General features: G+C 39.3%; 1 protein-coding gene across 8 annotated transcripts in view; it reads left to right on the top strand.

Annotated features, from left to right (window-relative positions):
• The window catches only part of Mtus1 (microtubule associated tumor suppressor 1), a 173,183-nt gene that overhangs the window by 115,789 nt on the left and 30,038 nt on the right, over nt 1-27,356 (top strand). For 4 of the 8 annotated variants that reach the window (XM_005412200.2, XM_005412201.2, XM_005412202.2 and 1 more), the window contains 2 exons: nt 18,130-18,344; nt 26,277-26,343. The exons of 3 other annotated variants lie outside the window; for them this stretch is intronic. In XM_005412200.2, coding sequence (XP_005412257.1) covers nt 18,130-18,344; nt 26,277-26,343 — 282 coding nt within the window. Of the gene's footprint in view, nt 1-3,324; nt 3,714-18,129; nt 18,345-26,276; nt 26,344-27,356 lie in introns of those variants that run through there. One more of the 8 variants, XM_005412204.2, reaches the window with a different exon arrangement.

The following is a 27,356-nucleotide window of genomic DNA, read 5'->3' on the forward strand; positions in this document are numbered from 1 at the left end:
GTCAGGTTTGCCCCTCAGTGACCCCTGAGAAGCACTACTTAGTCTGGGGTTTTCTGGCAGTTGTTGATTTGTATCTAATTATCCCCGATCTCAGATGCGGGCATTTGTGTCAGCTGATGGCAGACCATCTGATCCAGCACCCCCTTGCAGTTCAGGGCAAATGCATGGCCCAGACTCAGGTTGCACTGGTGTGAAAATCCCAGTTCAGTGGACCTATGTCCCCAGGCAGTTCAGGGTAAAGACAAAACCCAGACACAAACTGCAGGGTCAACATTTTGTGAACCCCCTGATTCTGTGTCTCCAGCCAGTTCAGAACACATACAGAAACCAGATGCAGGTCAGACGGGTAGAAATCACAGACTGCCCATGCCTGTGACCCCCTAGGGTGTCTGGTTGAAAGTAAACCATGGACTCGAACTGCTGGACCAGCAGCTCTTGGAGCACTTGCTCACTTGGCATAGGGCACCTGCAGGGAGAGGCCACACACTCTGCCCCCAGCTAGAACAGTCCCTGGGGTTTCTGAGTGAGGACCTCCTGTCTGCCGTGGGTGCCCAGAGGGTGGAGACTCAGGGAGTAGATGGGAAATACCTGGCTTTCTCCGCGAGTTTCAGCTGGGAATAGTGGCGGTGTGAGTAAAGCACAGACTCGAACCCTGTATTTCTTTTTAGTATAATTTCAGAAACTATAGATTGAAATGATGAGCTGACTAAACAGAGCTTCTTTGAACCAATCGTGTTTTATCATTTGATCTTCCCAGTATTCTTTTTAATAAAAAGTAATTGAAACCATAAAATAACTACTTATTTGGTTATTCAAATGAGTAAATGAATGTATAATTCTGTTACATATAGCCACAGCCTAGAATACATTGTAAATGTTGGCTGTTCTCCAATGGCCACAAGGGGGCAGACTATGTTTGTGAAAGAAATTGAAAAGAACATTTCTTTTATCTGGTGTACCTTTTTACTTTATTGTGTATACTTCCCTGGATAAAAAAGTACTACTTTGACTTCTGAATTTTCCTCCCCACTGGCATTATTTCTATTCTTTCAATTTTTTGATCTGCTGTCTTTAAAAAGATCATTAATGGCATCATGTTTAATGTATGTGGAATAACTTAGTGTAGTTCCAGTAAAAATTTTAATGACTATAACTAATTGGTGACTAGATTGCTTAGATAATCTAGGATAAAGGATTTCCTTTTGACAGGGATAATTTAGGGTTTAGTATTAACAACACCCCTACCCCAACCATCCAAAACATTTAACTGTGATGTGTCTATTTGTAATAATATCAGTATTGATTTTATTCTATTTATAGTTCTGATGGTCTTTGATATGTTGGTTTTTTATATGATTTTGAGTTGTATAGGAAGAGGTTATAATATGTTTTAATATTTGAAAACTAAAGGGAAAGGTGTTTGGATTTTAAAAAATAGTAAACTGTAAAAAATAGACAATACCTAAAGGTAGGCTTTCTTGACTGTAATTCCTTGATGACTTGTGCTTTCGTTATCATGGACACCATGTGTGTAGAGGGCTCAGGATTTGAACCTGTGATGTTCTCATGGTGACCCTGGAAAGGTTATTGGGTTGACAGTCTCCAACGTGACAACGGTGGAGTACTGAGTGCAAAGGGAAGAGGACTTGTTCAATTTTCCTTTCCTGTCTCCTCTCTTCACATTCTAGATGTTCTATAGAGTTACTAAAAGAATAACTGCTTCTTTTCTAGCTTCACAGCATTTAATAAGATTGTTTATGGCTAACAGTTTCTGTATCTTTTTCTGATTAATATTTTCAGTAAACCGTAAAAACAGGCATTGATCATTTTCTATTCATTGTTTTATTGTACTTTTTAAATTAAAAAATTGTTGAGTTCAGGCTGTTCCCTATTCAGTGGAATTGGCTTTGCTTAAGCAAGCACATAGTCAGTGTTAATTTTCTTACATCCACATGGTTACCCTCTGTCTTGGTTACTTTTCTCTCGTTGCTGAGACAAAATACCCAACGCCCAAAACGAAGGAAGGAAAGGTTTATTTAGCTCACAGTTTGTGGAGGTTTCAGTCCATACTTGGCTGGCTCCGAGGCAGAAGGTAGCAAAGCAACAAAAGCAAAGGGGGGAATGGCAGCCGAACAGCAAACAGCCAGAGCAAACGGGAGGAATGGCGGCAAGCTTCTTTCCCTGCCTTACTTTGTAAACAGGCTACCCCCACCTAAGGGGCGTGTAGCTCTCACATAATCTCCATGCCCTCCTCTTCCACAGGCTCAGGATGTATACAAAGTAAGCACCCTGGCTTCCTGCTGAGTCACTTAGCCAAACCTCTAGACTCCCCAAGTTGACACAATCTATCAACCATAACACCCTCCAACTTCTTTTGTTTTCAGCCATTGTATTTTAATGTACTTTTACAAACCATTCTACCAAAATAAAAGTTAATAGATTGCAGTAAAAAATACTCATAACCATACCTCTCCACATTCCTCATCTTAGAGATCACTGAAACAGACCCCTCATTCCCTTCTGTCCCACTCTTGGTGCTGGAGGTCTAACCTGGGTCTCATAATAGGTAGGCAAGTACTCTATCCCTGAGCTGTGTCCTAGCCCCCTGATGTTCTATAAATGCAGTAAGTGTAGTCCTCACAGTACTGTTTGATTGACTGTTCCTCTGGAAGTATTATTTATTATCTTAGATTTGGTAAAGAAATTGCATAACCTCCCCCCCTCCAAAAAAAAAAAAAAAAAAACCCCTAGGGATCAAACCCAGGGCTTTTGCATAAGCCACATTCCCTGACCTTTTTTTATTTTTTGTTTTGAGATAGGGTCTTGCTAAATCACAAAGTTTCCCAGACTGGGTTCAAACTCACAATCCTGTCTCAGCCTCTTAGGTTGCTGGGATTATAGGTGAATGCCAGCATGCCCAGGAGTCTTGACTTTTTATTGTTGATATTTAGTGAAATGGTAAACAATTAAAGTTGAACATTTTATCAATCTGTCATTAAACATATTAAATAAAAATCTCATTAAAGATTAAACTTGAAGGTTTTTGTTTCATCTTTATCCAAAGCGTTGGGTTTATAAGTAAAATATCTGACAAAAACTACTCAATGCTATTGGTATGAATTAAATCAAGGTAGATTAATATAAAGCAATATTTTTTTTCCCTTAATACTAAATTGGCACGTGAGGTAGTTGATTTCCCTTGCGATCTTCCAGTAGTTACAGGATCTGCAGCATGTTGGCTGTTACTTAAAGCTCCCGAGACTACCCATCCCTCCTCCCCTCTCATCCCGATGAGGAGCACAACATCTCCTGTGCTGGGTGATGTCACTCAGAAGCTGCAGGCTTCTGGATTTGCTAGGAGGTCTTACTCTGAGAGGAGCATTGTTTTGGCAACATCTGGGAGTGCAAGCGAAGCCAGAAACCCTCGAATGGCTGTTTTTTTCTTTTGTGACTCTGTGCTGGAACAACACTAGCCGTGTGGGCGTGTTTCCTCTCGCTGCTTTCTTGGCTATGAAGTACTGAATTTAAAAAGACGGCATGTGAGTGCCTGGAAGCCGCTTCACCGCAAAATCACCCCACCTGCTCTGAAGACATGTTGTTGTCTCCCAAATTCTCCTTATCCACTATTCACGTCCGGCTGACTGCCAAAGGGTTGCTTCGGAATCTTCGGCTTCCTTCAGGGTTTAGGAAGAGCACTGTTATTTTCCACGCAGGTTAGTCTTGCACAGATCCTGCCTACTGTTGCATGGGGGACATCTTGATTAACTTGCTGATGTTTACTTGATTTCTAAGGGGGAAGATAATTGGGAAAATAAGGCTCTCTTTAGTGAAAGAAGCAGGCTTAACTGGGGAGAAAATAAGCAGTTTGCTCTTGGGTTCCAGCATGCTGGTGGGCTTAGACTGTTTGTAAGCGGATAGGTGCTCTGTGTGTGTTTGTGGAGTGCAGAATCCTTACCTTGGTGTTCACAAGTGCTTTTCTCAGTCACCAATCAAATCTGTACATATCAGCACCTGTTAAATTACATTTGACTGCAGATGATTTTGGAAATAGGACCTTAAGTAAATGAAGAAATAATACTTCTCTTTCCATTGAAAAAGATGAAAGGGTTTCTATAGTTTGTTATTATGAAGCTTCTAAGATTAATCAGTTACTATATTTTAATAAACTGGAAGATTTCTGTATTCTAAATGATCTTGAAATAAAACACCTTCAGGTTTGTGGACCACAAATTAATTTTTTTAGTCACAATAGTACAAATATTTGCAGTTACAAGATACTGCCACCCTGACCTTTATGTTTGTATCAGCTTGTTGTTTTCGGTGCCTAAAATGGAAATAAATCCAATGTGTATTTCAGGCACACATAGACCCACCTCACTTTTAAGGGTTTTGTATCCTCACATTGCTGCCTTTTATTGCAGATGATAATTACAACTATGGCAAATTAAGTAGATTTTATTCTATGGAAACTAGGGTGCTGTTACGTTGGGTTTTGGGCTGGTTAGTGTTGACAGCAGGATTGGTTTATAAGGATGTAAATAGATCTTTTTCTGGTCATGTATTTATCAGCTCACGTGTGTCCTGTTTTTCACTTGGCGCATCTCTGTCCCTGGTGATTTCTTTTTCCAGCAAACTGATTTTCATTTTCCCAGAGGCATCTCCCTTCTCTGTAGGATATTTCTCATCTTTCCAGCACCCTTTCTGAAGTTTCATAACTCCCCTTGACCTGTCATTTGTCTAAGCCGACAGCTGAAAGTAAACAAGAGAAGCCAGGAAGTGAACAGTGGCTCTTCCTCTTCCAGCCCAAATGCCACTCTCATTCTTTCAACCTGAGCAAATGAAAAGCTGAGGGTGTGGGTGACACTCAGTGGTAGATGAGGCTTTGTGTCCAATTCCCACCGCCCCCTCATAAAAAACACTAAATAAAAAGGTAGGAAAAAATAGTAGTAAAAGGGTGCTGCATATTTGTAATAACTTGTGTGATATAAAATAGCGTCCACTTAACAGTTTTTCCTGTTAAAATAATGTAACCCATGCTGTCTGTGACAAAGCAAATCGCACAGTACAGAGGGGTGCAGTCCTGAGCCTCTCCTCGCCCAGCCTCCCAGCCTTGCTCAGAGTGCTTTCCCGTAGTTTCCCTGTGCCTCTTGTTTTCTAATCATAAACAGCCTGAGGTCTTTTGTGCCCTTTTTTATTGTACAGAAATGGAAACATAGCATGTATTCTCCTATAGCTTGTTTTTAAAAGACTAATATAAGAGTTTTTCATTTGTCTACTTCATTCCTTTTGCTAGTTGGGTGAGCCATGATTTATTTAACCTGCCTTCTATTATTTGACACGTTAAGTTTCTTGCAGTATGTGTATGAAGCAGATAGCTTTTCAGGAGTGCGTGAATAAAAGACAATTCTATAGTTACGAGAGTTATAATAATGATGTTTAGACACATTTTATTTTCTGAATTTAAGAATAGTTTTTTAAAAATTTATTTGATGGCAGTCATGATCTTTAGAACAGTGACTGAGTCTACAGTATTTTCTACTAGGAAGTCAAAGACCAAGAGAAGTGAACTAACTTGTCCCAGAGTACCCAGTAAGTGACAGAAATAAGACTAAAACCTGGGACCTCTGTTCAGAATTTTTGGCTTACAGGTTTTTCTGGTTGTGAGGTTTGCTGTATTTCTGTTAGACCAAGAGAATAGTAGTGATGGAGAAAAAGATTTGCATGGGAGAAACACTTAAAAGTTATAGGAAGAATATAGTTCTGCTTTCCCCCATAAGAATCTTTTGTGATCCAATCCATGTTAAGTAACTTTAAGGTCAGCAAAATCTGCCCAGAAGTGAACATTGAAGCCACTGCATTTACTCTGATCTAAATGATCTGTGAGCCATGATTTGTTTGTATTCTTAGTAAATGAAGTGATGTTGTTGCCCTTAGTGTCAGAATTGTTGACCTAGGTACTAAGTCCTGGGTCATAGCCGTGGATCTACTAGTAACTAGGTGAATGACTTTGTTCACCCAACATCTCAAGGCTACACAATAAGGGAGTCAGATGAGACGATTTCCAAGATACCCTTACTTCAAATTTTATGGGTTCCCTGCCTGTGGGTTTTCAAACTCTGGCTGTATTGGTGCACCTGGAAATCCATCTTATCTAAGTACCTGCTAAATCTGGTTAATTCTCCTGAGCTACCCATTTCTTTCATGACAGCATGTTTCTGCCTTATCTCATCATCAAGCTTCAGATGTCTCCCCATTATTATTTGTCCTCATTTGTCCACAATCAATTAGTTGCAAGAATCTGAGACTTCATCCTTTGTAATTTCTATTCAGTTTTACCCCCTACCATTAGCCTACTTCAAGCATTTAGGTGTTACCACTTGAAGTTGCTCTTCTTTGAGTAAAAAATGGCCAAATATTGACATCAGTATCATTTAACCTTATTGTGCTGACTGGGCTATCTGAAGGGTTTTATAGTCATGTCACCAGCCTTTTCTGTGGTTCTAAACTGCCTTGAACATTGCAGGATTGACTGATTGGTGTCACAGATACCTGTTAGACATGTGCCATGTGCCAGGCACAGGGCTATATGCTGAGAATGTGGTTAGCACGAGGTCCCAGGGGCCCCTGCTTTTACCCAGCCTACAGTTTAACAGAGAAAGAGACACAAAACACCAGATGGTTGGGGGAGGGTGTGGACTGGCACCAAGGAAGCCTCTGTGGAGGCAGAGTGACCTTTTTCCAGATGTTCCAAAGAACTGTCTTTTAAGCTGGGTCTTCAGGATGTGTAGAATTAGTTGAGAATAAAAAGTGTGCAGAGAAGATAGCTGGGGAAAGTTGGGCAGTGAAGGGCAAGGTGGTTTCTGCAAGGAAACAAAAGAATTACAGTATTTCTGAGCAGAGAAAGGTGTGGCACCTGCACCTTGGATACTGTTAGTGGACGGCTCCCAGTGACAAAATGTGTGGTTGGACCCAGGATGTAATTTTCCCCCCATACTTAAGGGTAAGGAGGAAAAGAGTGCATTTGTCGGGAGTCTTGTGTGATACTGCAGGGTGTCAGCACAGACGGGGGCGTCAGAACTGGAGAATGGTCTTCTGAGAAGCCCAGAAGTAACTTCACCAGCTTTGCAAAGAGCTGCCATGCTTCTCACTGAAACATTCACCTTAGAGTGTATTTCAGAAGAGCTCCCAAAGCTGTAGTTCCAATTTTGTAATAAGTCAATACAGGGAAAAAAATCTCAGTAGAAATATTCCTTACCACTCAAATCAGGTTTCCTTCAGAGCTAGAAATACCTATGTTAATTATTATGAATACTGACCTTGAAACTTCAGAGTCAATGTTCTCGCTGACTCAGTGAGGGTGATTTATTGCACTAAGAAATAAAATTCTTTTTGCTGAGCTTGTTGGATTAAAAGTGATTACTATAGCAAGATGGATGGATATAGTATTAGCTGAACTAAATACTTTCTTGTACTTAAAGATTTGACTAGGTATTCAATAAGTGTTGGGCAGAATGTGAATAAATTTGTTTCATTAGAATGAAATGAATCAAATTATGTTCTTCGGTTTGATATTTTGTTTTCAAACTATTTAGTAGGACTACTTTTAACTGTAAAAAAGCACAAAAAGATATAAGCTTGCAAAATGGGTCAAAAAATTTAAGCATTAACTGTTCCTTTCAATAAACCACCAGACATCAGCAGTACAGTTATCCCAGCTATCCTTCTCTGTCTCTGTGTCTCTGTCTCTCTCTCTATATATATGTTTTCCTTTCCTTCTTTCTGTATTTTTCTCCTTTCCTTCATCTCAGTTGTTCCTTCCTTTGAGCAGTTTCTTTCCCTTTCATAATATTGTGATCTGAACAACTAATTTGAGGATAACAATATGCAATATAACAACCATTAGTGAATTCCTACCATCTTATTGGTGAAGCTCTGCATCATTTCTAATTTTTTAAATTATTTTTTATTCCCTTTAATGGTTTGACCAATCTTGCATTCTTACATCTGGTAATCTGAACAACCTTGTTGAAGATAACAGTATGTAATATAACAACCACTGTTAATTCCTATCATTTTGTTTTGAAATGCTGTATCATTTTTATTGTTTTTGCTTTGTTTTGTTTCTGTCTATGTTATTGTTATTTAATTATTTTTATTCTCTTTATAATAAAGAAAACACAAAAAGAAAAGCAAAACACCCATCTTAACTAAAAGTAGCTTCTGTGTGCCCCTGAGGAGCAGCAGCTGTGATGTTCAATAGGTCATCAGTGTCAGTATCCACATCTGTGCTATTTTCTTAGCCCTATTTCATGACTCTTTCTTTATAATTTCACAATGGCTGCTTCAGGAACAAAAGAAATAGGGTGAGGTTTTCCCAGATCACCTAAGCTTATGTTTCACTGGCTGCTCCCAGTCATGTAGCCATCTTTACCTACAAGGGAGGCTGGGAACTTGAGGGTTTGACTTCCCTAGTCTCTTAAATACATGGCTGCATTTTATAGTGTCTACCTGAGATAAGGCAAAGCAGTTACTTCTTGGAAGCAGTTACTGGCCCCTTACAAATGAAGAAAGTATACTAGTTAACTAATCAAATCTTGCAACAGGCTTGATAGTCATCTTTCTGATATAATAGGATTGGGAGGTGATTACTTAGTTATAATTACTATATTTCAATTAAACTTTCAAGTTATTTTATTGTTTGGACATGTCTTATTATTTGACTTTGGCCACTTCAGTGAATTTTCCATTTTAAAATAGTACATTGAGAAAAATGTTTTCAACTTAGATGTGTCTTTTATGTATGTTTTAGTTAATTTTCTCATTGCTCAGACAAAGTACTTGACACCCAAGATTAAAGGAGGAAAGGCTTATTTAGCTCACAGTGTGTTGAGATTTCAGCCCATAATCAGCTGGCTCCAAAGCAAGGTGGCTTGGCAGGGGGCAGTCACAGAGGAGAACTGTTCATGGCCTCCACAAGATAGCAAAAACAGCAAGGAAGGAGACAAGACTCCTTCTGTCCCTTATATTGTATACAGGCTACCTGCCACTCACAGCCTTAATCCTAGCCAGAACTATGCCAAACTAATCAGGACTGATTTATGATCACACACCCTTAATCACAGCATCACATCACATTCTGGACTCGACCACCTCTGAAAAAGCCCTATGATCACATGAGGCTTTGGAGGGACATCTAGACACAAGCCATAACATTCCACCCCCTGACCCCCCAAAGACTCATACTCCCTTAATGCAGAAGGGATCCATTTCCAAAAGTGGTCCAAGTCCTAACAGTTTCAGCATTGCTGAAAAGTCTAAGTCCAAAGTCTCCTCTGAGATTTAAGGCCAACTGTTAGCTAAGAGCCCCTGTACAAATGAAAAGAAAGTTAAAACACTTCCAACATTGAATGGCACAAGGTAGACATTTCCATTCCAAAAGCTACAAAGAGAGAGCTAGAAAGGAATGGAAACAAAGCAAGATCAAAATCCAGCAGGGCAAACATTAAATCCCACAGTTCCACTTCCAGCATCCCCAGCAATCTGTGGCAAGTTGTGAGCTCCATAGGGCTGGTGTGGCTCCACCTCCATGGCACTGCCAATTGTGGTGGAGCTCCCATGGCTTCTCTCTGGAGCCTGGTTTGCTGCCTCCTTGCAGCTTTCCTCAAACAATCCACGTTCCTGACATCTCCAAACTTCTGGGTTTTCCACTGAACCTTCAGTTTCACATTCACCCTATACACACTGCCTCTCAGGGGCACACTGTCTGTCTTCCCAGGCCTTCTTCTTAAATCTGGGTGGAAACCTTCCTGACACCACAGCTCCCCCATTCTGCATGCACCTAAAACCAGCACCATCTAGATGATGCCAAAGTCTACTGCCAGCTGGAGCAGTAGCCAGGCTTCCCTCTCTCTGGGCTATATGGATTAAGTGCCTGGATAGCTAAGGACACTTAACTCAGTCTCAAGGAAAAAAATTCCCTAAGCCACTGCCATTCTGGAACATGGTGCTCTGGGGCTTTCTTCTCAAAGCAAAGTCTTTCAGTTTTGCAATTTTGAGCTTGCAAAGGGTGAAGCACTGCTGCTACTTTTGATGCTCTCAGGCCATCTTTTCTATTCTGTTCCTTCATAGCAATCAAGATCTCCTCTGTTCTGTCTTTGCAGTCCACAGCTTTACTGGAGCTTCCTTTTTGGCCAAACTCACAATGTTCTAAATCATTCTGCTAGGCTCTTTGCTCTTTATTCTCAACATAGTTCTAGCTAAAAGCCCCCAATAATAGGCATGCCACCACCTCAACCTTTGACTGCCTTGAAATCTCTTCTTCAAGATTAGTTAGTCTGCTCTTTGTTAGTTACAGCATCCTATTTAAGAAGACAACCTAATGTCAAATGACCTTTTATTCACAACAGATTTTATCTTATCTAGATAAATTTTTAAAAATTAGATGTTTAAAAAGACAGCCAGTACATCTTAATCTGACAGATTTCAGATAAAGTTTTACTACAGTAAAGGGCGTTTTAATATAGTACCTATCATTCAAAAGTGGAAATTAAACCATAAGTTAAGGCTTGCAGTTGGATTCAAAATGGGAAGTATAATGATATTTTTCATCTGGTGACACTGGAAGAATATGATAAATTATAGATATAGTTAATAATAATTAGAATAATTAAAATATACTGGTTATCTGAGTTTTGGTTAATGGAGATTGACTCTAATATGGACTATTTTTGTTAGCTCTGAAGCATGTTTTAGAGCTAAAATATTTAACTTGTATGTGTGTATTGTTTTCTTAGGTAAAAAGACAAGTATGATTTTAAATGTATCTAGTATTGAATGTCATTTTACTGTATTAGTTTTAGATAATACTTACTTATTTTGGCATATAAAGGTCTTTTTTATAACACAATTTTATAATGCTGGGGAAAATTAATACTTTCAAAAGAAAGTGAGAGATTTGCCTTTTTCTTGTTGCTCCCGGAGACCAGTGTTGTAGGTGTTTTCCTCTTCAGTTGTCTTTCCTTAAGGTTAGTATTTTGAGAAGGATAGTCTTCATACTTGCTGTTTTCTCTGTAGATATTCCTAATGTCAAAGGTTTCTACTGGCTGCTTTAATTTTTTTTTCTAATAAGATAGTCTATTGCCTTTAATACACAAAAATGAAGGTTTTTTTTAAAATCGATTTTGGTATATTTGGGGTATTTTTTTTCTCTCAGTCGGGTTGTATGTCTCCAAACATGGCCATGAGGATGGTGGCTACCATTTGCTGCTAGGGAGTGACAGTCCACAGGGTATGGCCTTATGTGGACTAACTTTGGCTTCACCTGAGCTGTAAAGACTACAAAAAGATGGCATTTAAAATTACAAAGTAGTAAGTGCACTGGAAGCAGTAACTGCAAGAAGGACCCTATGAATCTTTTCTTCTTTTAGAATCAGTTACAAGTGGTGACAGGGTATTATTTTTGGTACTGTATTTATCCATGTGTTAAATTAAAATGGATACCTCATATGCTGTCAGTGCTGAAATTTAAAAAAACTGGTTGGCTTAAGCAGGCTTTATTATACTGAGCAGTTTTTTTCTTTAGGTATCTCATAAAATTGGTAAAGTCAAAATAATAGTTAAGACAAAATAAAGAACAAAGGTCTACCTGAAGTCTACCATTTAACATTTTAGGAAGGGAGATTATAGTTTGTATAGTAATAAAGGCAGAAAGCCAGTATTGGGGGCTGCTGTCTTGTGAAACTGCATTGTGACATCAGTGGGAATTTGTGGTTACATGTTTTATTATATAATTTAAAACAAAAATTCCCATTTTTTAAAATTAAAAGTCATATTCATAATGAAAGTTTTGTTACATGTTTAGAATGAAAAGACTTTTGGAATATTTAATGTCAACTAAAGTTCTATTACTGCAAAATTTTTGTTGAGTTCCATTTTATGGTATGTTCTTTTATGCCTGAAACAAATTTAAAGATTAACATAGCAGTATAGACTTATAGATTATTTAGAAGCCATCTAACAGAGAAGTAATACATTCTAAAAGTACTTCTGAGCAAAGTGAATTTTTATTAGCCCTTGTTTTTAGTTAGTAGCCATTTTACATGCATGAGAATTTGACTTTTCTGCCAGATATATGGGAGATACTAAGGGCAACTTTAGACTTTTATTTGTTTTGTTTTTTTCAGAAAGTATTTTAAGCATAACTAACCTCAAAGAGTAATTTTATGTGATATGGCTTTTATTTTTTTAACCTGCTTTTACAATGAGGGGAAAAAAAGCCTGTTACATATAATACAAGTCATTTCAACAAACTGTACTAATATAGTAATGTAAATTTTAAATGCTAAGGTGTTAAATCCATCTTTCACCCCAGGACTTGCTGGGCTGGGTGATTTAAGAAATCTTAATTACTGTGCTTTGCAGAGCTTGAAATATTCCATTTTAAATAAATGGTATATCTCCATAGAAATAGAAAAACATTAGATCTATCTCCTACATTGTGATTACTATTAACTTTTAAAAACAAATATCAAAAGGAATACTAGAAGACTTTAAATAAATTTAATATTTGAAAACTAATAAAAATATTTGGTAAGGTTATGCAGATTACCATGGTACCACTGTTATATTGATATAACTAGCAAGGGTGTGTTCACACTCTTTAGAGCCAGTCTTCAGGAAAATAAGAGATGAAGAGCAGATTGCACCTGGAGAAAATTACATGGGAGGTGATTACATTTGCAAAACCAATGAATTTGGAATAAACTATCTTCGGACGCTAGAAGCAGTGTTAGCAACAGTCCTAACACTTTCCACACACAGCCCACCCCAGACTTCCTCTTCTTCTGCTCTTGTCCTCATTCCCTCCTGCTCACTTCCTGACGATGTTATCTCCTTGCTGAAAATCTGTGACTCACCCTGGATACCTTTTTTTTGTGTGTGTTTACAGTTTCTAATTTTTTTATTAGTACTTTTTTTTTTTGTCCTTTTGAGACAAGTTCTCGCTATGCGGTTCAGGCTGGCCTTGAGCTCACTTAATCTGGCCTCGAACTCTAAACAATCTTCCTGTCTCAGCCTCGCAAATGCTGGGATTACAGGTATGCGCCACCACCCCCATTAGTACATGTTTACAGTACGTAATGATTACATTCCTCATGGGAGTTGTTACCTGTACTTAACTCATCCTAATTCTTTCCTTTGTCACCCCCTTCCGAGTGGCCACACATTCCTCCTGTTCTGCCTCAGAGGCACAACCCCCTTTCCTGCTACAGACCCCTGATACCTCTTCCTGGGCATCTTTCTGGCCTCTCTGGTTCTGGTTTTACTCCATAAGACCTTTCTTGATCCTCCAAGACATGGCTCAGCATTGTTCCTTGGCTCCTGCAAGATGACACCTTGCATAGTATATATGATATCACTCTGTTTATCTACTTCATTTTGCTTTAGCTTGGGATTTTTGTGTTGTGATACCCACACATCCAGGGGCCTTGTACCTATGTGCCTTTGTGATTGCTGGCTTCATCTCCTTGGGATGCCCTTCTGCTGCTTCTCCTCTGCTCATCTGTCTGTCAGATGTGCAAATGTCCATCCCAACTCTGCCTCTGGGAACTCTGCCTACGTGTTTTCCTGCCTGTCCTCTCACCACCCTGCATATAGAAGTCTAGCATCTAATTATCAAGTCACATTGCCACTGTGGATGGCGTATTTCTATCTCTGCTATACAGAGTTTTCTTGCAAACAAAGACCAGTTTGTTAGGAAGGCATGCATAGACATTTACATTTCATGTCTGGATACTTTCTCTTATCAGGAAACATATTTTCCAATAATTTCCATTTTAATGTTTTGTTTTTATGAAATATCCTACAATAAACACCTATCATCAGATGCTGAAGAAACACTGAAAGAATTTGTATATGGGTGTCCCCATTAGGGTTTTAGATATATGGTTTCAGATGCAGGCAGAAAGTGAGGAATTAGATATCTGTCCAAGCTGGTAGAGATTCAGAGACCCCCTCAACAGTCCCTGAATTCATTTCTAAGTTTTATATTAGATGACAATCATTAGCTTTTGATGCAGCATGTAGGGAAAGTTCATAATGCTTGATATCTGTACCTTTGCACAGGTAGATCCATACGAAGAGTGGATCAGCAAGAAATCCTTCCTTCCCTGTGCAGTGCTGCCTTCCTGCGTGATGCCTCCTTACCTGCAAGGCATCAGGGCAGATCTGCCAGCCCAGCAGAGCTATGTGATAGATGTGAATAAACATTTGGAGAATAAGCAGGCCAGTGAGCATGTGCTGATAGGACTCTGCAACTCTGGTTACTGAATTCTGTATTTCATGGAACTCAAGACTCAATAATCATGTCTCTAAGTTGATCTTAATATCTTGGAAAAACAGCATATTCAGTAAATGTACACTCTTTGGCCTTTGGATGACTGTCCTCAGCTGGTCTTTGTGACCATGGTTCGTCTCTGAATTTTGATCTTGTGATAGCGATGGACCTGAGTGACTTGAGCCTGAAAAGTGGGCCTGTTTTTCTCTACCCAGTCAGTTTCTGTAAGAAGATGGTAAATCAGGAAAGACTTGTTAGATTAAGAATTCTGAGTCGGAAGAACGAAGAGCAGAGTTATTTCGCTGTTTTCTGAGTGGGCAGATGTCTTTGGTTCCGGACTTGTTTTGCTAATGGAGGTTTCAGTCATTAGAATGAATCCAGAGGTTGGGTCAGAAGTAATCATGGTCATTACTGTACCTTACTGAGAGAAATCTGAACTGACCTAGAAGTTAGCATGACATTTTCAGATTTCTGATTCAACTGATTCTTGGAAATCAAAACATGCTTTTAGTAGAGTAAAATAGCTTATACTTTTAAATACAGCTGCATTATCAAAACAATAATATCTGAGTCTGTAAGCTCATGTAAGGATTGAAGAGCAAAGTCTGGTTTATATTATGCTAATTTCATGTAAATAATGAATCTCTAGGATTTAAGGGAAACCGTGGGTTTTCTGTATTATAAAGTATGCTGTTTCCATGAGCCTTAGGGGATTGCGCTTCGGTGGAGATTTTTGCATCATCTCTGATCTTTGGTTGAACCTGGAGTGAGGAAAGGGCAGGAGGCACAAACTGGGTCATCAACTGCCATGTGCTGCAGTTCCGTCCTGGGGGAGCGCAGCATGTGGGGCGGAAGATTGAGGTCACAGCGTGCTTCTCCAGCCCCAGGTAGAGGCACTTTGTACAGGTGGAGACCTGTACTCCTAGAAGAACAGTAGGCCGTGTGTTCCTCCCTCCTCTGCTGTAAATCTGTTTTGAGCCACTAACAAAACTGGTGTTATTTAGATTCCTGTACTGATTACTCAAGAACAAATCTGAATAGCTTGTATTCTCTTAATGGTTAATTACATGGGGATTTAAGTGCTCCAAATTCATTTCAGTCATTTTTTACATTTTAATTTATATTTTTAAATTAAGGCATCTTTTATAGTTTTAAACCAGGGGATGAATATATTTATTCAAAAATTAAATACAAAATTTGGTTTAAAAGTCAAAAAATATCTTAGGACACTGTTTATCCAGCTGATTTCTATTCTTTAACCTGAAAAGGTAAACATTGTTAATACTTTTCCATGTATTCTGCACTACTTCTGTTATACATTTGTAAGGAAAAAAAAAAAACCCAAAATGTTAATATAAAAGATTCACCTCAGATTTTACAAATACTTATAGCTCAATAGTTTTAAAACTCTGATATTATGTTAAGTAATATTAAAAGGCATAAAAATTCTGGGATCAAACATTAAGGGTTAAAGAAATTATAAAGCAGTGTAACAATATGTAAATCAATTTCCAAGTAAGTTTTGAAAGGACATTGTGCAGTGATCTCAATCCAGACAGCAAACTCCTGTCTTGCTGGAGTACTTTTTATTAGTGCATGTTTGTGATGCACAATGGTTCCATTCTGCTCGGAGGTATGATGCATTGGGTGTGCATTTTGATGATGTTTACTCCTCTTTTCCCTCTTCTCTCCTCTCTCTTTCCTAGATCTCTTCACCTCTCTACAGAGACTGCTTCCCTCTTTCTTAACATGGGTCTTTATTTATGTTTTAGGACTCTCATATTAGCAATATCATGAGATATTTAGCTTTTTGTGACTAATTTATTTCACTTAGCATTATGGTCTCAAGATTCACCCCTTTTCCTACAAATGATTCAAAATTATCCTTCTTTGTGACTGAGTAGCACTCCATTGTATATATATTTTCCTTATTCCACTCTTCTATTGATTGGCATATATATTCTATTAGGTTATATAATATATAACCTCATATTTAAAAATAATATTTTGTTAAGTTTATAATATATGTTTAAAATTTTGAAATACATTATATCTCTACCTAATCCTCTTCCCCAAAAGTGTGGGAACATCAGATACTTGTCTCAGAGGCCTGGGGAAGTCCTTTAACCTTTATGAGCTGCACCTTCATTACCCAAGTTACTGGGAGGGGCAAAAGAGAGGGAAGCCAGATGTGGCTGCACACACCTCTATAGAGGCTGAGGCAGGAGGACATGGAGTTCAGAGCTGGCCCAGCAGTCTCAAAGAATACATGGGGTGGGGATGGCATTTGAAAACACTGAATAGTAAAACACTGTGTAATTATTAATATATATAATGTGACAAGTACAGTTCCTTAGACTATTTAGAAAATGACTTAAAATAAAGAAATACCAATCACAGGTACCTTGACAAGTTGTCAGGTATTTATTTTCATTAATATAGTGACTCTATAATAACTTATTCTTCTGGATTGTAATACTATGACTCTATCAAGTTGGATATTTTCTCCCTCTACTAGGGAAGTTGCAAGTACTGGTAAACAACTTAAAAACCACTAATAAATAATGGATGAATTGTCTCTTTAAGTATTAATAAACACAGAGATATTTTGGTTATTTTAGAGCTGAAGACTATCAAATATTGAAAGAAATATGAGTTGTCTAACCATGTGAAGCAACCATAAGAAACAAAAGCCTTTTTCTGTTTTATAATTGGACTATATTGAATGTATTTTACCATTGATTTTTGAAGTTTCTTTGTTTATTTTCTTTCAAGTAATCATGATCAAGGTTTGCATCTCCCTGAAAAATTACAGAAAACAATCCCTGCCTGCTCAAAAAAGTCTCGCTTAGATCTGTTTGTCACCACAGAAATTGGATACCATAGAGAATGTATGTCAGAATATGGAAACACTTTTAAATTTTACTTTCTTGTGTTTGGCCTGTTTATTTCAAGAAGCTAAGCAATTTGTTTCCTGTTTTTCCAATTCTGTTTGATATTTAAAGTGACTGAGAAACTTGGAATGGTTCCAAAACTGAACAGTTTTTCAAAACAGAGTTCTTAGGGCATGACAGTGTGTGATGTGAATAATAATTTTGTGTGACACCTTACATGGGTTTGGAGTATTAGCATGTGCTATTAAATGTTTCACCCATTATTACGGCTTGAGGGGGAAAGAAAGAACAAAGCTTGATAGCAAATGAAATAGTATAGGCAAGCAGTTTCACTCTTGACCATTAAAGATAGGAACAAAATATGAGCAGATTCTTAATGTAGGTGCTGATTTATTAGAGATGAGATAATGACACACTTACAGTATTAAACTTTGTAATGATGAGACCGTCAGCAAAGGATAAGATGGTATTAGAAAATGTTGAAGAAGAGTGAGAGACATGGAAAATCCAATTATTTGTGTTTTCCTTTGTGTATATGTGATCAGACAACCAGAGTAGTGGTCACAATCAGATTTCACTGCCATTTAAACTGGAAACTTTAAAACCTATGAAGTTGACATTTTACATACTATTTTCAGTCTCTGAGCTTCTAAATCTATTTGTTTCATATGCATAAGTCTCTGCCTCACATAAATCTTCAAAAGTTAGAAATAAAGCCATTATGTTTATGAATTCCAAACATCTACATTTTTGATCAACTCCAGTTCTTGTCCATATGAGTTCCTTGCATAAACATAATTTAAGTGCATTTCTATGGCTTATCGAGTTGGTTTTACACCCATGTGGTGGTGATTATAAGAATCAACCTCACATATCTTTATGCTACGTTAATTCCTCTTGCAGTTGAAAAGGGCAGGCAAAAGAATCCTAGAAGTCTATGCATCCAGACACAGACGTCTCCAGATGTGCTGTCCTCTGAAAAAGCACTTGAGTTGGCTCAGTATAAAACAAAATGTGAAAGCCAAAGTGGATTTATCCTGCAGCTCAAGCAGCTTCTCTCCCATGGCAATATCAAGCTTGAAGCATTAACAGTTGTGATTCAGCACCTGCTGTCTGAGGTAAGGTGCGAGCCCTGTGGGAGTTGCTCTCTGGGGTGGTGGGTGGGATACCGTAGGATAGCTGAGGAAGGCCGCAGTGATCACACCCTTGTGTTGTGAATATGTTTAAATTAATGATTGAAAAATCAAGTGTAGTTCATCCAACTCTTTTTTTTTCTGCTCACCTGATACCCCAGTCAGTCTCCAGAAATTTGTGATGGAAACATTTTCTTAGTACTTCCTTTTGTTCCATAGGATCTCTCAATTAGGTTAGTAAGGAAGAGAAAATTGTCTGTGGTGCCTTTATATGCCTCTAGACCTCACAATACCATTACTTTTTAAAACTTTTAAAATCTACCTATATGTAGCAACAGAAGCTACAATTTTCTAAGGGGAAAACTGAAGCAAGAATGTAACTTGAGCTCTTCAGATATATTTTAGTCACAGTTTTAAAGATGACTATGTATGACATCTCAACAGAAGAAAATGGTTCCATTTGTTCTATAGTTAAGTTCAATCCAGCAAACCCGTACTGATTACAGGCAGAGACTACTGTGATGGGCTTGTCTGTTTAGGGGGGTGGACAGAAGTCAGTGAGGTTTGGTCCATGCCTTTGAGGAGCTACCAGACCAATAATAATAACTTTAGATTAATATTTGATGACTATCTTGTAGTTCTGTCTGTGTGTGCACGCATGTGTGACACTGGAGATCCAGCCTGATGCCTTGTGCATATTAAAAAGGCACTGGACTACTGAACTGCATAGGAATTGAAGGCGCTTACCTAGTTTTTACTATTTGTTTCTTTTTACTATGTGTTATGGTTGAAACATTGTGTCAACTTGGGGAGTCTAGAGGTTTGGCTAAGTGACTCAGTAGGAAGCCAGGATACTTACTTTGTATACATCCTGAGCCTGTGAAAGAGGAGGGCAAAGATTATGTGAGAGCTACATGCCCCTTAGGTGGGGGTAGCCTGTTTACAAAGTAAGGCAGGGAAAAAGAAGCTGCTTGCCACCATTCCTCCGGTTTTGCTCTGGCTGTTTGCTGTTCGGCTGCCATTCCCTGCTTTGCTCTTGTTGGTTTGCTACCTTCTGCCTCGGAGCCAGCCAAGTATGGACTGAAACCTCCACAAACTGTAAGCTAAATAAAGCTTTCCTTCCTTCATTTTGGACATTGGGTATTTTGTCTCAGCAATGGGAGAAAAGTAACCAAGACACTATGTTAAGATAGAAATTCAAGAGTTGGTTTATAGAACAAGGAAGATTAGCCTGAAAACCATATAATGTTGATTGTAGGGAACATTTAGCTTTTCTATTTAGAGATAAGCCCCATCTTCCCCCTTTACTCACCCTCATCTCCCACATGAAATCAGTCACTGGATCATCTAAATTCTTGACCCTCGGTATTTCCTCTCTTCATCTGATTTTGGCTATTCCTACCGATGTCTTCCTTGTTCAGATCAGTCTTTATGCTTGTACCGTTTCTCTCCTATAATCTATCCCAACAATTTTTGTTTGTTTTTTGAGACAAGGTCTCACTATGTAGTTTAAACTGGTTTTGAACTCACTATGTAGCTTAGGCTGGTCTTCAACATGCAGGGATTGTCTGGTCTCAGCTTCCTGAGTGCTAGAATTACAGACATGTACCATCACATCTGGCTACTGCTAACAATTTTATCTTTCCAAAGTGTCCCATTCTGCTGATTAAATACTCCAATGATTCTCCATTTCTACAGCTGATCTGTCTTGTATCATACCCACTAGTCTTAGGGAGACTATGGAGCATCTGAATTGTAATCAGTCTGAATTGAGACACATTGTTAGTATAAAATACACATGGATTTCAAAAAGAATTTTAAAGAGATATAAGATGTATTTGATAATTTTATGTTGATTATGAAACTATTTTGAACATACTTAGGTTCAGTAAAATACCAAAATTTGCTTCCTCTTTTTTAACTTTAACATTGTGGCTACTAGGCAAATCTAAATTACATACAGAAGTCATATTTGTTCTGGATGGCTCTGGGCTGTAACTCGGAATATAACGCTCTGTAACCTGACACCAGCTGCCCTTTTTATTGTTACCTTCACTTCCCAACTGTTCACCTGTGTATGTGGGAGGTGGAGGAGGGGCAAGAGGATGTAACATTTCTGTAATTATCTACATTGTATCAGGTATCCTTACCTCAACAAAACCATAATGGATTGGAATTTGTAGATAAGAAATCTGAGGCATAGACTTAGCAAGTAACGTCAAACAGCAAGCAAGAGGAGGACCAGGACTTAAGCCGGAGGCTAGGACTTTAGGGGCTCAAAATTTCTTGTACTTTTTCATCTTGTTTACACTGGGCTGCTGCTGTGGCCTGTCCCGCATACCTATGCAGGTCTTTCCTCAGTAGTATCGCCTCAGTACCTCCATTTAACTTACACAGATCCATTATGCAAACAACCAAAGCAAATCTGCAGAGTAAGTAAAGGAACCAGCCTGGCCTTCTGTTGCCCCTCAGTGGGCAGAGACCCACGAACAGATTTGAGATCAAAGAGGTGTGTACTCCTCAGGCCCTTTCTCAGTCTCCGCATACCTCCTGTGGCATAAACATTCTACACTATCTGCAATCTTACTGTTTAAAATACCTTTTTCCTTACAGCCTGGCTCTTCAACATAAGCCAGTGTTATCAGGTGTTCATGTGGGGAAGAAATTGATCCAACACTGGGTTAAAAATCCACTGGGCTGGAAATCCCAAGAGGCATGTGGCTATATGGTTGTATAGTGGTTGGAAAGGAAAGACATAGCTGAAGTAAAGTTGAGCAATTAAAAAATTCCCTGAATCCTTCACTTCTTTCAGAATCATCACAGAAGTGTGTGTGTGTTCGCACATATTGTATGTATCTACATGGCATGGTCAGAAAATACAGACAATGTTTAAATTTTTTAAAATTTAGTACAGTAAGAGACACATTGTCATTAATCTCACTTAAAAACGCTCTCCCTTGATTTATTCACTCGCATTCTTGCCACTTTCTGAAGCAGTTCTGGAAGTCCTCTTTTGTGAGTCTTTGCGAGATATGACCCAAAATACAGTGAATGCTGTTCCTGAGTGCCGTCCAGTGGAAGGGCAGCCCCGTAAAAACATTACAATGTGTCTTCATCCACCTTTTTCTCCAGATCTGGTACTGTGTGACTTCTGGCTTCCTCAAAGTCAGAATGACCATGAAAGGTAAATGTTTTGAGTCAATTCAAGGGATCAGTGCAGCTACGACAGTGCAGCTAAAGACATTCACAAAAAAGGACTTTCAGAAGTGCTTCAGAGAATGGCAGGAATGATGCGATGTGTGCTGGAAGAGAGGAGGACTGTCTTGAGGGAGATGAGGGGCAATGTGTCTTTTACTATAATAATTTTTGAAGTTTAAACATACTGAATTTTTCGATCATAATTGTATGTGTATTTTATAAATGTATAAAAGATGTAAGTGTAAATATTGTGTATATATTATGATTGCAGAGCTTTCCTAAATGATTGTGAGTTATTAGATTACGGGTGAAAATGTTCAACTACAGGGAATGTGAGAACTATCACTGTTCCTTCTGTTGCAAGTCTGTTGTGACACAACCATGTGTTACGTGTGTGTTCTGCTAAACATGTCATCAGTGTGGAAACTTCTGTCACTCTCTGTTTCTCAAAGGGTGCATGAATGGTAGCTTCAGTTCTAGTTGTTGGCTCACCCTGGTGTGGTGCTACAGTATTCTGCACAGACAGCCAGGCAAAGCCCAGTGTTCTGCTGGTGAGGACAGTGTCTGCATAAGGCTCTGTGTGGGTTTCTAGGTAAGCTAAACAAGACTGAGGTCTTCCCCACACCTCTGACTTCATTCTTCAAAGTGCCTCCAAGACCTTTCTTTTTTGTAAATGGAATCCAAACTAGAGTAGCATCTGATCCAAGGTGAATTTTGAATGACATTAACCATCTAAGTAAAACTGTGTCAGACCAGAAATGGTGGCCACACTGACAGATTCACCATGTGGGGAGGAGGGCAGGCATAGCCATGTGTGCACCATCTGATGTGATTCGTGTGCCACTGGTGATATTCAGTAGCTAGCAAAATCCAGGTATGCTGATGGGACAGCAGCCAGAAGCTAAGTGTTGTGTCCCAGAGACCCCTAGTGATAGTGAAGCATTTTTTTCTTGGAGCACTTCATATATTTAATGCATGAGTAAAGAAATATCTTTCTAGATTTCTATTTTCTCTTTTCTCATACTGTGGGTGTGGAATTCTGCATGTTACAATACAAAGAATCAAATAAACTTGTTATCTGGACTATGAAGGGTTTATCTAAGACAGAAATGCTAATTTAGGATTATCTGAATAAGAGGAAACATGAATCAGTTTCTATCTGACAAAATATATTTTATCATCTACAAGTAAATGATAAGTACATTTAAATAACAAGCTACCAGGAAAGTCAGGCAGAAATACATCGTACATGTTTATTAGGATATAGCCATGGTGGTTGACATTTCTCATAAGGATCATATGTAAAGCCCTTTATTTTTCCATTATCCCATACTGCTTCCTCTCAAATGAAGTTATCTGTTTGATGACCAAAGATTTGGGCCTGGACATTTCAGTTCCACAGTAGCTTCTTGAAAGCAGTGGCCTTATCTTAAGTTCCTTACATTTTTTTTTATAGCATATACTGTGGAAAATGCTTAGTTTGTATAGAGAAATAACTTGCCCACCAGTCCAGAGGATAAATACCCTTCCTAGGCGCTTAGGGAAACGGGTGGTGTCTCTGACTGACAGTATTTCTGGGAGGTTTGTATAATGGGTCAGGTAAAGAAGATGGGCACGCAGGGATGTGGCACTGACAGTGAGGTGGGACAGGCGTGATACTTGCAACTTGCACAGAAGAGAGGCCGGGAGCCTGAGCAGAGCTGCTTGACTCAGGTCAGTGGTGACTCTGTGAGGTGCTGGGAGTTAAACCAGGCCTCAGGTATGTTAAAAGCACACTGTGTCACTGAGCTATACCCCTTCTTGGCCTGTTCTCTAGTTTTTCATTCACTTAATAAGAAGTTCTTTCTGAGTAGGAGAATATGTATGCATGAAGAGTATGGAGTAATAAGGTGGAAGCCTCTGCAAGCTGCAGAGGTCCTGTGCATTGTCCAGGCCTAGTTGGCGAGGATGAGGCCTGGAGTGGAGGCTAAGAGAAGTACAGTAGATTCAAGACATATTGTGAAGGAGAACTGACTGGCTTCTGCACGTTCCTTTGAGACAAGCAGTGAGAGGTGACCACAGGCCTCTCTTCTTGGTGTTGCTGTGGATGGCAGAGACCAGAATATGTAAAATGCTTCTGAAACGCAGAGTACAGGGTGGGTGTGTGCAGTGCAGTTGGGGGAAATGCTTTGTCTCCCAAGCCCCTTTAAAAAGCAAAATATCACCTGCTTGGATCTGTCATAAAATGTAATGGCTTTTACGAAATTGTGCTTGGAAATTATGCCACCAATAATTTTCAATTTTTTCTTCTCTTTAGTTTCTGTGCATTTGAGAAGTGATATAATTCTCTTACCATTCTTTTGTTAGCTCTGTGGTTGCTGTTGGAGAGAGAACTTTAAGCAAGTTCACTGAACGTGTTTCAGGATTCCTTGTGGATGTTTAATAAAGCCATATTCTGTGACTTTACTGATAAAGTGTGCTGCTATTCATCTGAACTATATTATTAAGGTTAAATTTACAAAATGGGGAGGGAAGGACATGATCAGTATTTTAAAAATTTTTCTTTCATTATTATCCAGGCTGATTGTCCTTAAACTTTAATTTTTACATTAGAGAACGAGTGACTTTTTTTTTTTCTCTCTTCTGACACTGGGGATCGAGCCCAGCACTTAGTGTGTGTGAGGAAGGGCTCCACACTGAGTTGTAACCTGGCCCTGTTCACGATTCACAGATTTGTAACTCAGAACAACTTAATACCATGTGTTTAAAAATAAAGCATTTAGGGTACCCTCAAGGCCTAAATGTACTTGATGGTAAAAGTATTTAATAAGTTTCAGTCACTGTTACTTGTTCGTACAGTAGTGCTTGTGTCTAAAGCTTTTGCTGCTAGTGAGAGACTAGTGCAAAATAGGCAATAAGATATCTATAACCTCCAGTGCTCAAATTGGCATTTCAGAGTTTTTGAATCAATAGACCACGTTCTTATTTTTTTAAATTTTTTTTTATTTTTTGGTACCAGGAATCAAACTCAGGACCTTGCGCTTGCCAGGCAGGTGCTTGTGCCGCTGAGCTATATCCCCGGCCCCAGTGGACCACGTTCTAATAATCAAGTTAAATATTGAGAGGAATATCATTCATTTTATAATGTCACTTAAAATTCTAGGTCACAACACACCCCTCTGCATTGCCCCTCACTGAGTTTACAACCCCATTTAGTATATGGGTTTGGAAGAGCAACTTTCCCTTCTCTACTAGTAAGTGTGATAATCTAATGTCCTCAATTAGAGAGGGGAGTAAAAAGGCTCACAAATCTAAAAATAACTCCATTATCCCTGCAGAGAGGGTCAGTTTTTGTTTCCACTGTCCCAGTTGATATTTAAGTAAGTGGCAATCGATCAGTCTAATGTCTGGCTCTCGTTTTTCATAAATGAAGGGCTATGGCTTTAAGTAATCACAGGCAGCCTGTGCCAAAGGCAGAAGCTGCAGTATCAGTTCTGTGGGGAGAGAAGAGTCTGAGGCTTACGGTAACCTGCAGGACGTGCAGGAAGGCCACCAAGGGCCAATGGCGCTCCTTCTGGTAGAGCTTTGAATGTAGGCAGACCTGACTGGTGGGTGGCACAGCCACCTGTGCACTTCTTGGACAGTGCAGGGGGTGGGAGAGTTGGAGACAGAAGCTGGAAAATGGGCTGCCCGAGCAGCAAAATGTGCCTCAATCCTCCATGTGCAGCAACAAGGGTAATTAGTTTTTGTTTATAGTGCTTTTCTGGAAGAATGTCAGGGACTACCGCAGAGGGTGTCTGGAATCTGGGAAACGCTTTGAATGACAAGCAACTCTTGCTGCAGAGGCAGGATGGATCTCATGATCTCTGCAATACGAGATTGGGATGCGGGGGGGAGCTACATCTGGGGCTATCCCAGTGAAGGCATTTTCAGAGCTTTGAAATTCTGTGGCTGCCTTAGTTATGCCCTGGTGCTAGGGAATCTATCTTCTAAGGAACTGTGTCTAACTACTGTATTTGGATGAATGTGTGTGGATGTGTGCTTTCTTAGGGGTTACTGGTAACTTGAAAATTATTCTCTATTGTGAGGTTGATGGTTGCTTTTTAAATACTGAAACAGCTGCCTGGATTCTTTTGGTTCATTTCTCTAACATTTACCTAGCTATACTAATCTTTGAAAACTGTGAGTAGCTGGAAGAATCAATTTAATTTTTTCTCTAAAGGATTATTTTTTGCCATAGCTTTATAACAAACATTATTGTCTTTCTTTTAGAAGTTAAGGATTGGTCTTGTAGCAAAACTTTATTATCTGTGACTACAGGACAAAGTATATGTAAGTGCCTATGTTTAGAACATTAAATATTTATCTTAGACCGATTAGGCCTCTGTTGCCCTTGGAGGAAGAGAATGCATTTCATCTTCAGTATAGTGTGCATTAGCTGAAAGGTGCTAGGGAGCAGCAGTGAAGCTCAAGCTCAGAGCAAATGTTTTTAAATGAACCATTCAGTTTCTCCAAGAAAGGTTTCACAAGGACCTGAAAAAATACAGACTTTTGAAACACGGGTTTCCTTCACAACTAAGAGGCATCTGTGTTTTTCAACAACACAAACTGTGTTGGCCTAAATGATTGATATCTTGGCTTCTCGATTCTGGGTCTCATTTTCCTGGTGATAACAAATGTGTACTGACTGAAAAGAGACCCTCTTGAAAACGTTAGTAATTTGATGTGTGTTTTCCGCAGCGGGAAGAAGCACTGAAACAACACAAAACCCTATCTCAAGAACTTGTTAACCTCCGGGGAGAGCTAGGTAAGAGCTTTTTCTTTTGGGGGTGGTGGTGGTGGTGGTCAGTTTTATGGGACAAGGGAGAAGGTGGAAAATGTAGTTTTCTGGTCTGCGTGAAGGCTAGGGTTACAAATGGCAGCCGTTACTGCTGACTGTCCGGTGTCTCTGCAAACACTTAACTATCCACGCTTCTTTTCAATCTTGGCAGCTTGACTCCAAGTTCACAGAATTCCTGGCACTGATCTCACTAAGCCTCGCAGAGCCTCTGATGACCAAAGCATGTCTCTTGCTGAAGAGAGAGGGACAGAATGATTTTCAGTCATTACGTGAATTCCTGTTCAGTAATTCTGTCATTTTTTTTCTGAACCACTTTTCATCTTGAAGAGTGTGGAGGAAATTCCCTTTCTGATAACAGTAATTACATTACCCTTCCTAGGGATGGTTTGTGAGAATGAGTGTGAAGTTTAAAGGGCACTGCCTGTTAGAACAGTGCATTGGAAAAAGACATAGTCTGTGCTCACTAACAACGTGGATGGGGCTGAAAGTGAATGACCCCTCAGTACCACAGGACAGCGTGGGTCTGTGACACTAAACACTTGGTGTTCCTCTCCATAGGCCAAATTGTCTCCGTTTTTGTCTGCCCTGGAGACCCTACTGCAGGACAGAGAAGGTTCTACTTCCCCCTCCCCAACTGCTGTGCTGGAGTGAGCAGGCTGCTGTGGGGCCCCCCAGGCTACTGTGGCTCCTCAGTCTAGCCCCACCCAGACCTAAAGTTGTTCACCCAAAGGCTGCTTTCCTTGCCCTTTGCAGCTTTTGGTGCTTACTAGCCACTTCCACTGGAAGTATACATAGGCAGGAGTATTAGTAATGAATGCAAAGGTACCAGCTAGAGAAGCAAATTATGTTCATCCAATTTGAAAATAATTTGCCTATTTTTCTATGGACAAGACCAGAGTTTAACACATTCATGATGGAGCTGTAATTTGTATGTCTCGCTGCTGGGTGGCTTGAACCACCAATGGTACATGAAGGACTGT

This window comes from Chinchilla lanigera, unplaced genomic scaffold (genome assembly GCF_000276665.1).
Source record: "Chinchilla lanigera isolate Chin_1 unplaced genomic scaffold, ChiLan1.0 scaffold00151, whole genome shotgun sequence".
NCBI lineage: Eukaryota > Metazoa > Chordata > Mammalia > Rodentia > Chinchillidae > Chinchilla > Chinchilla lanigera.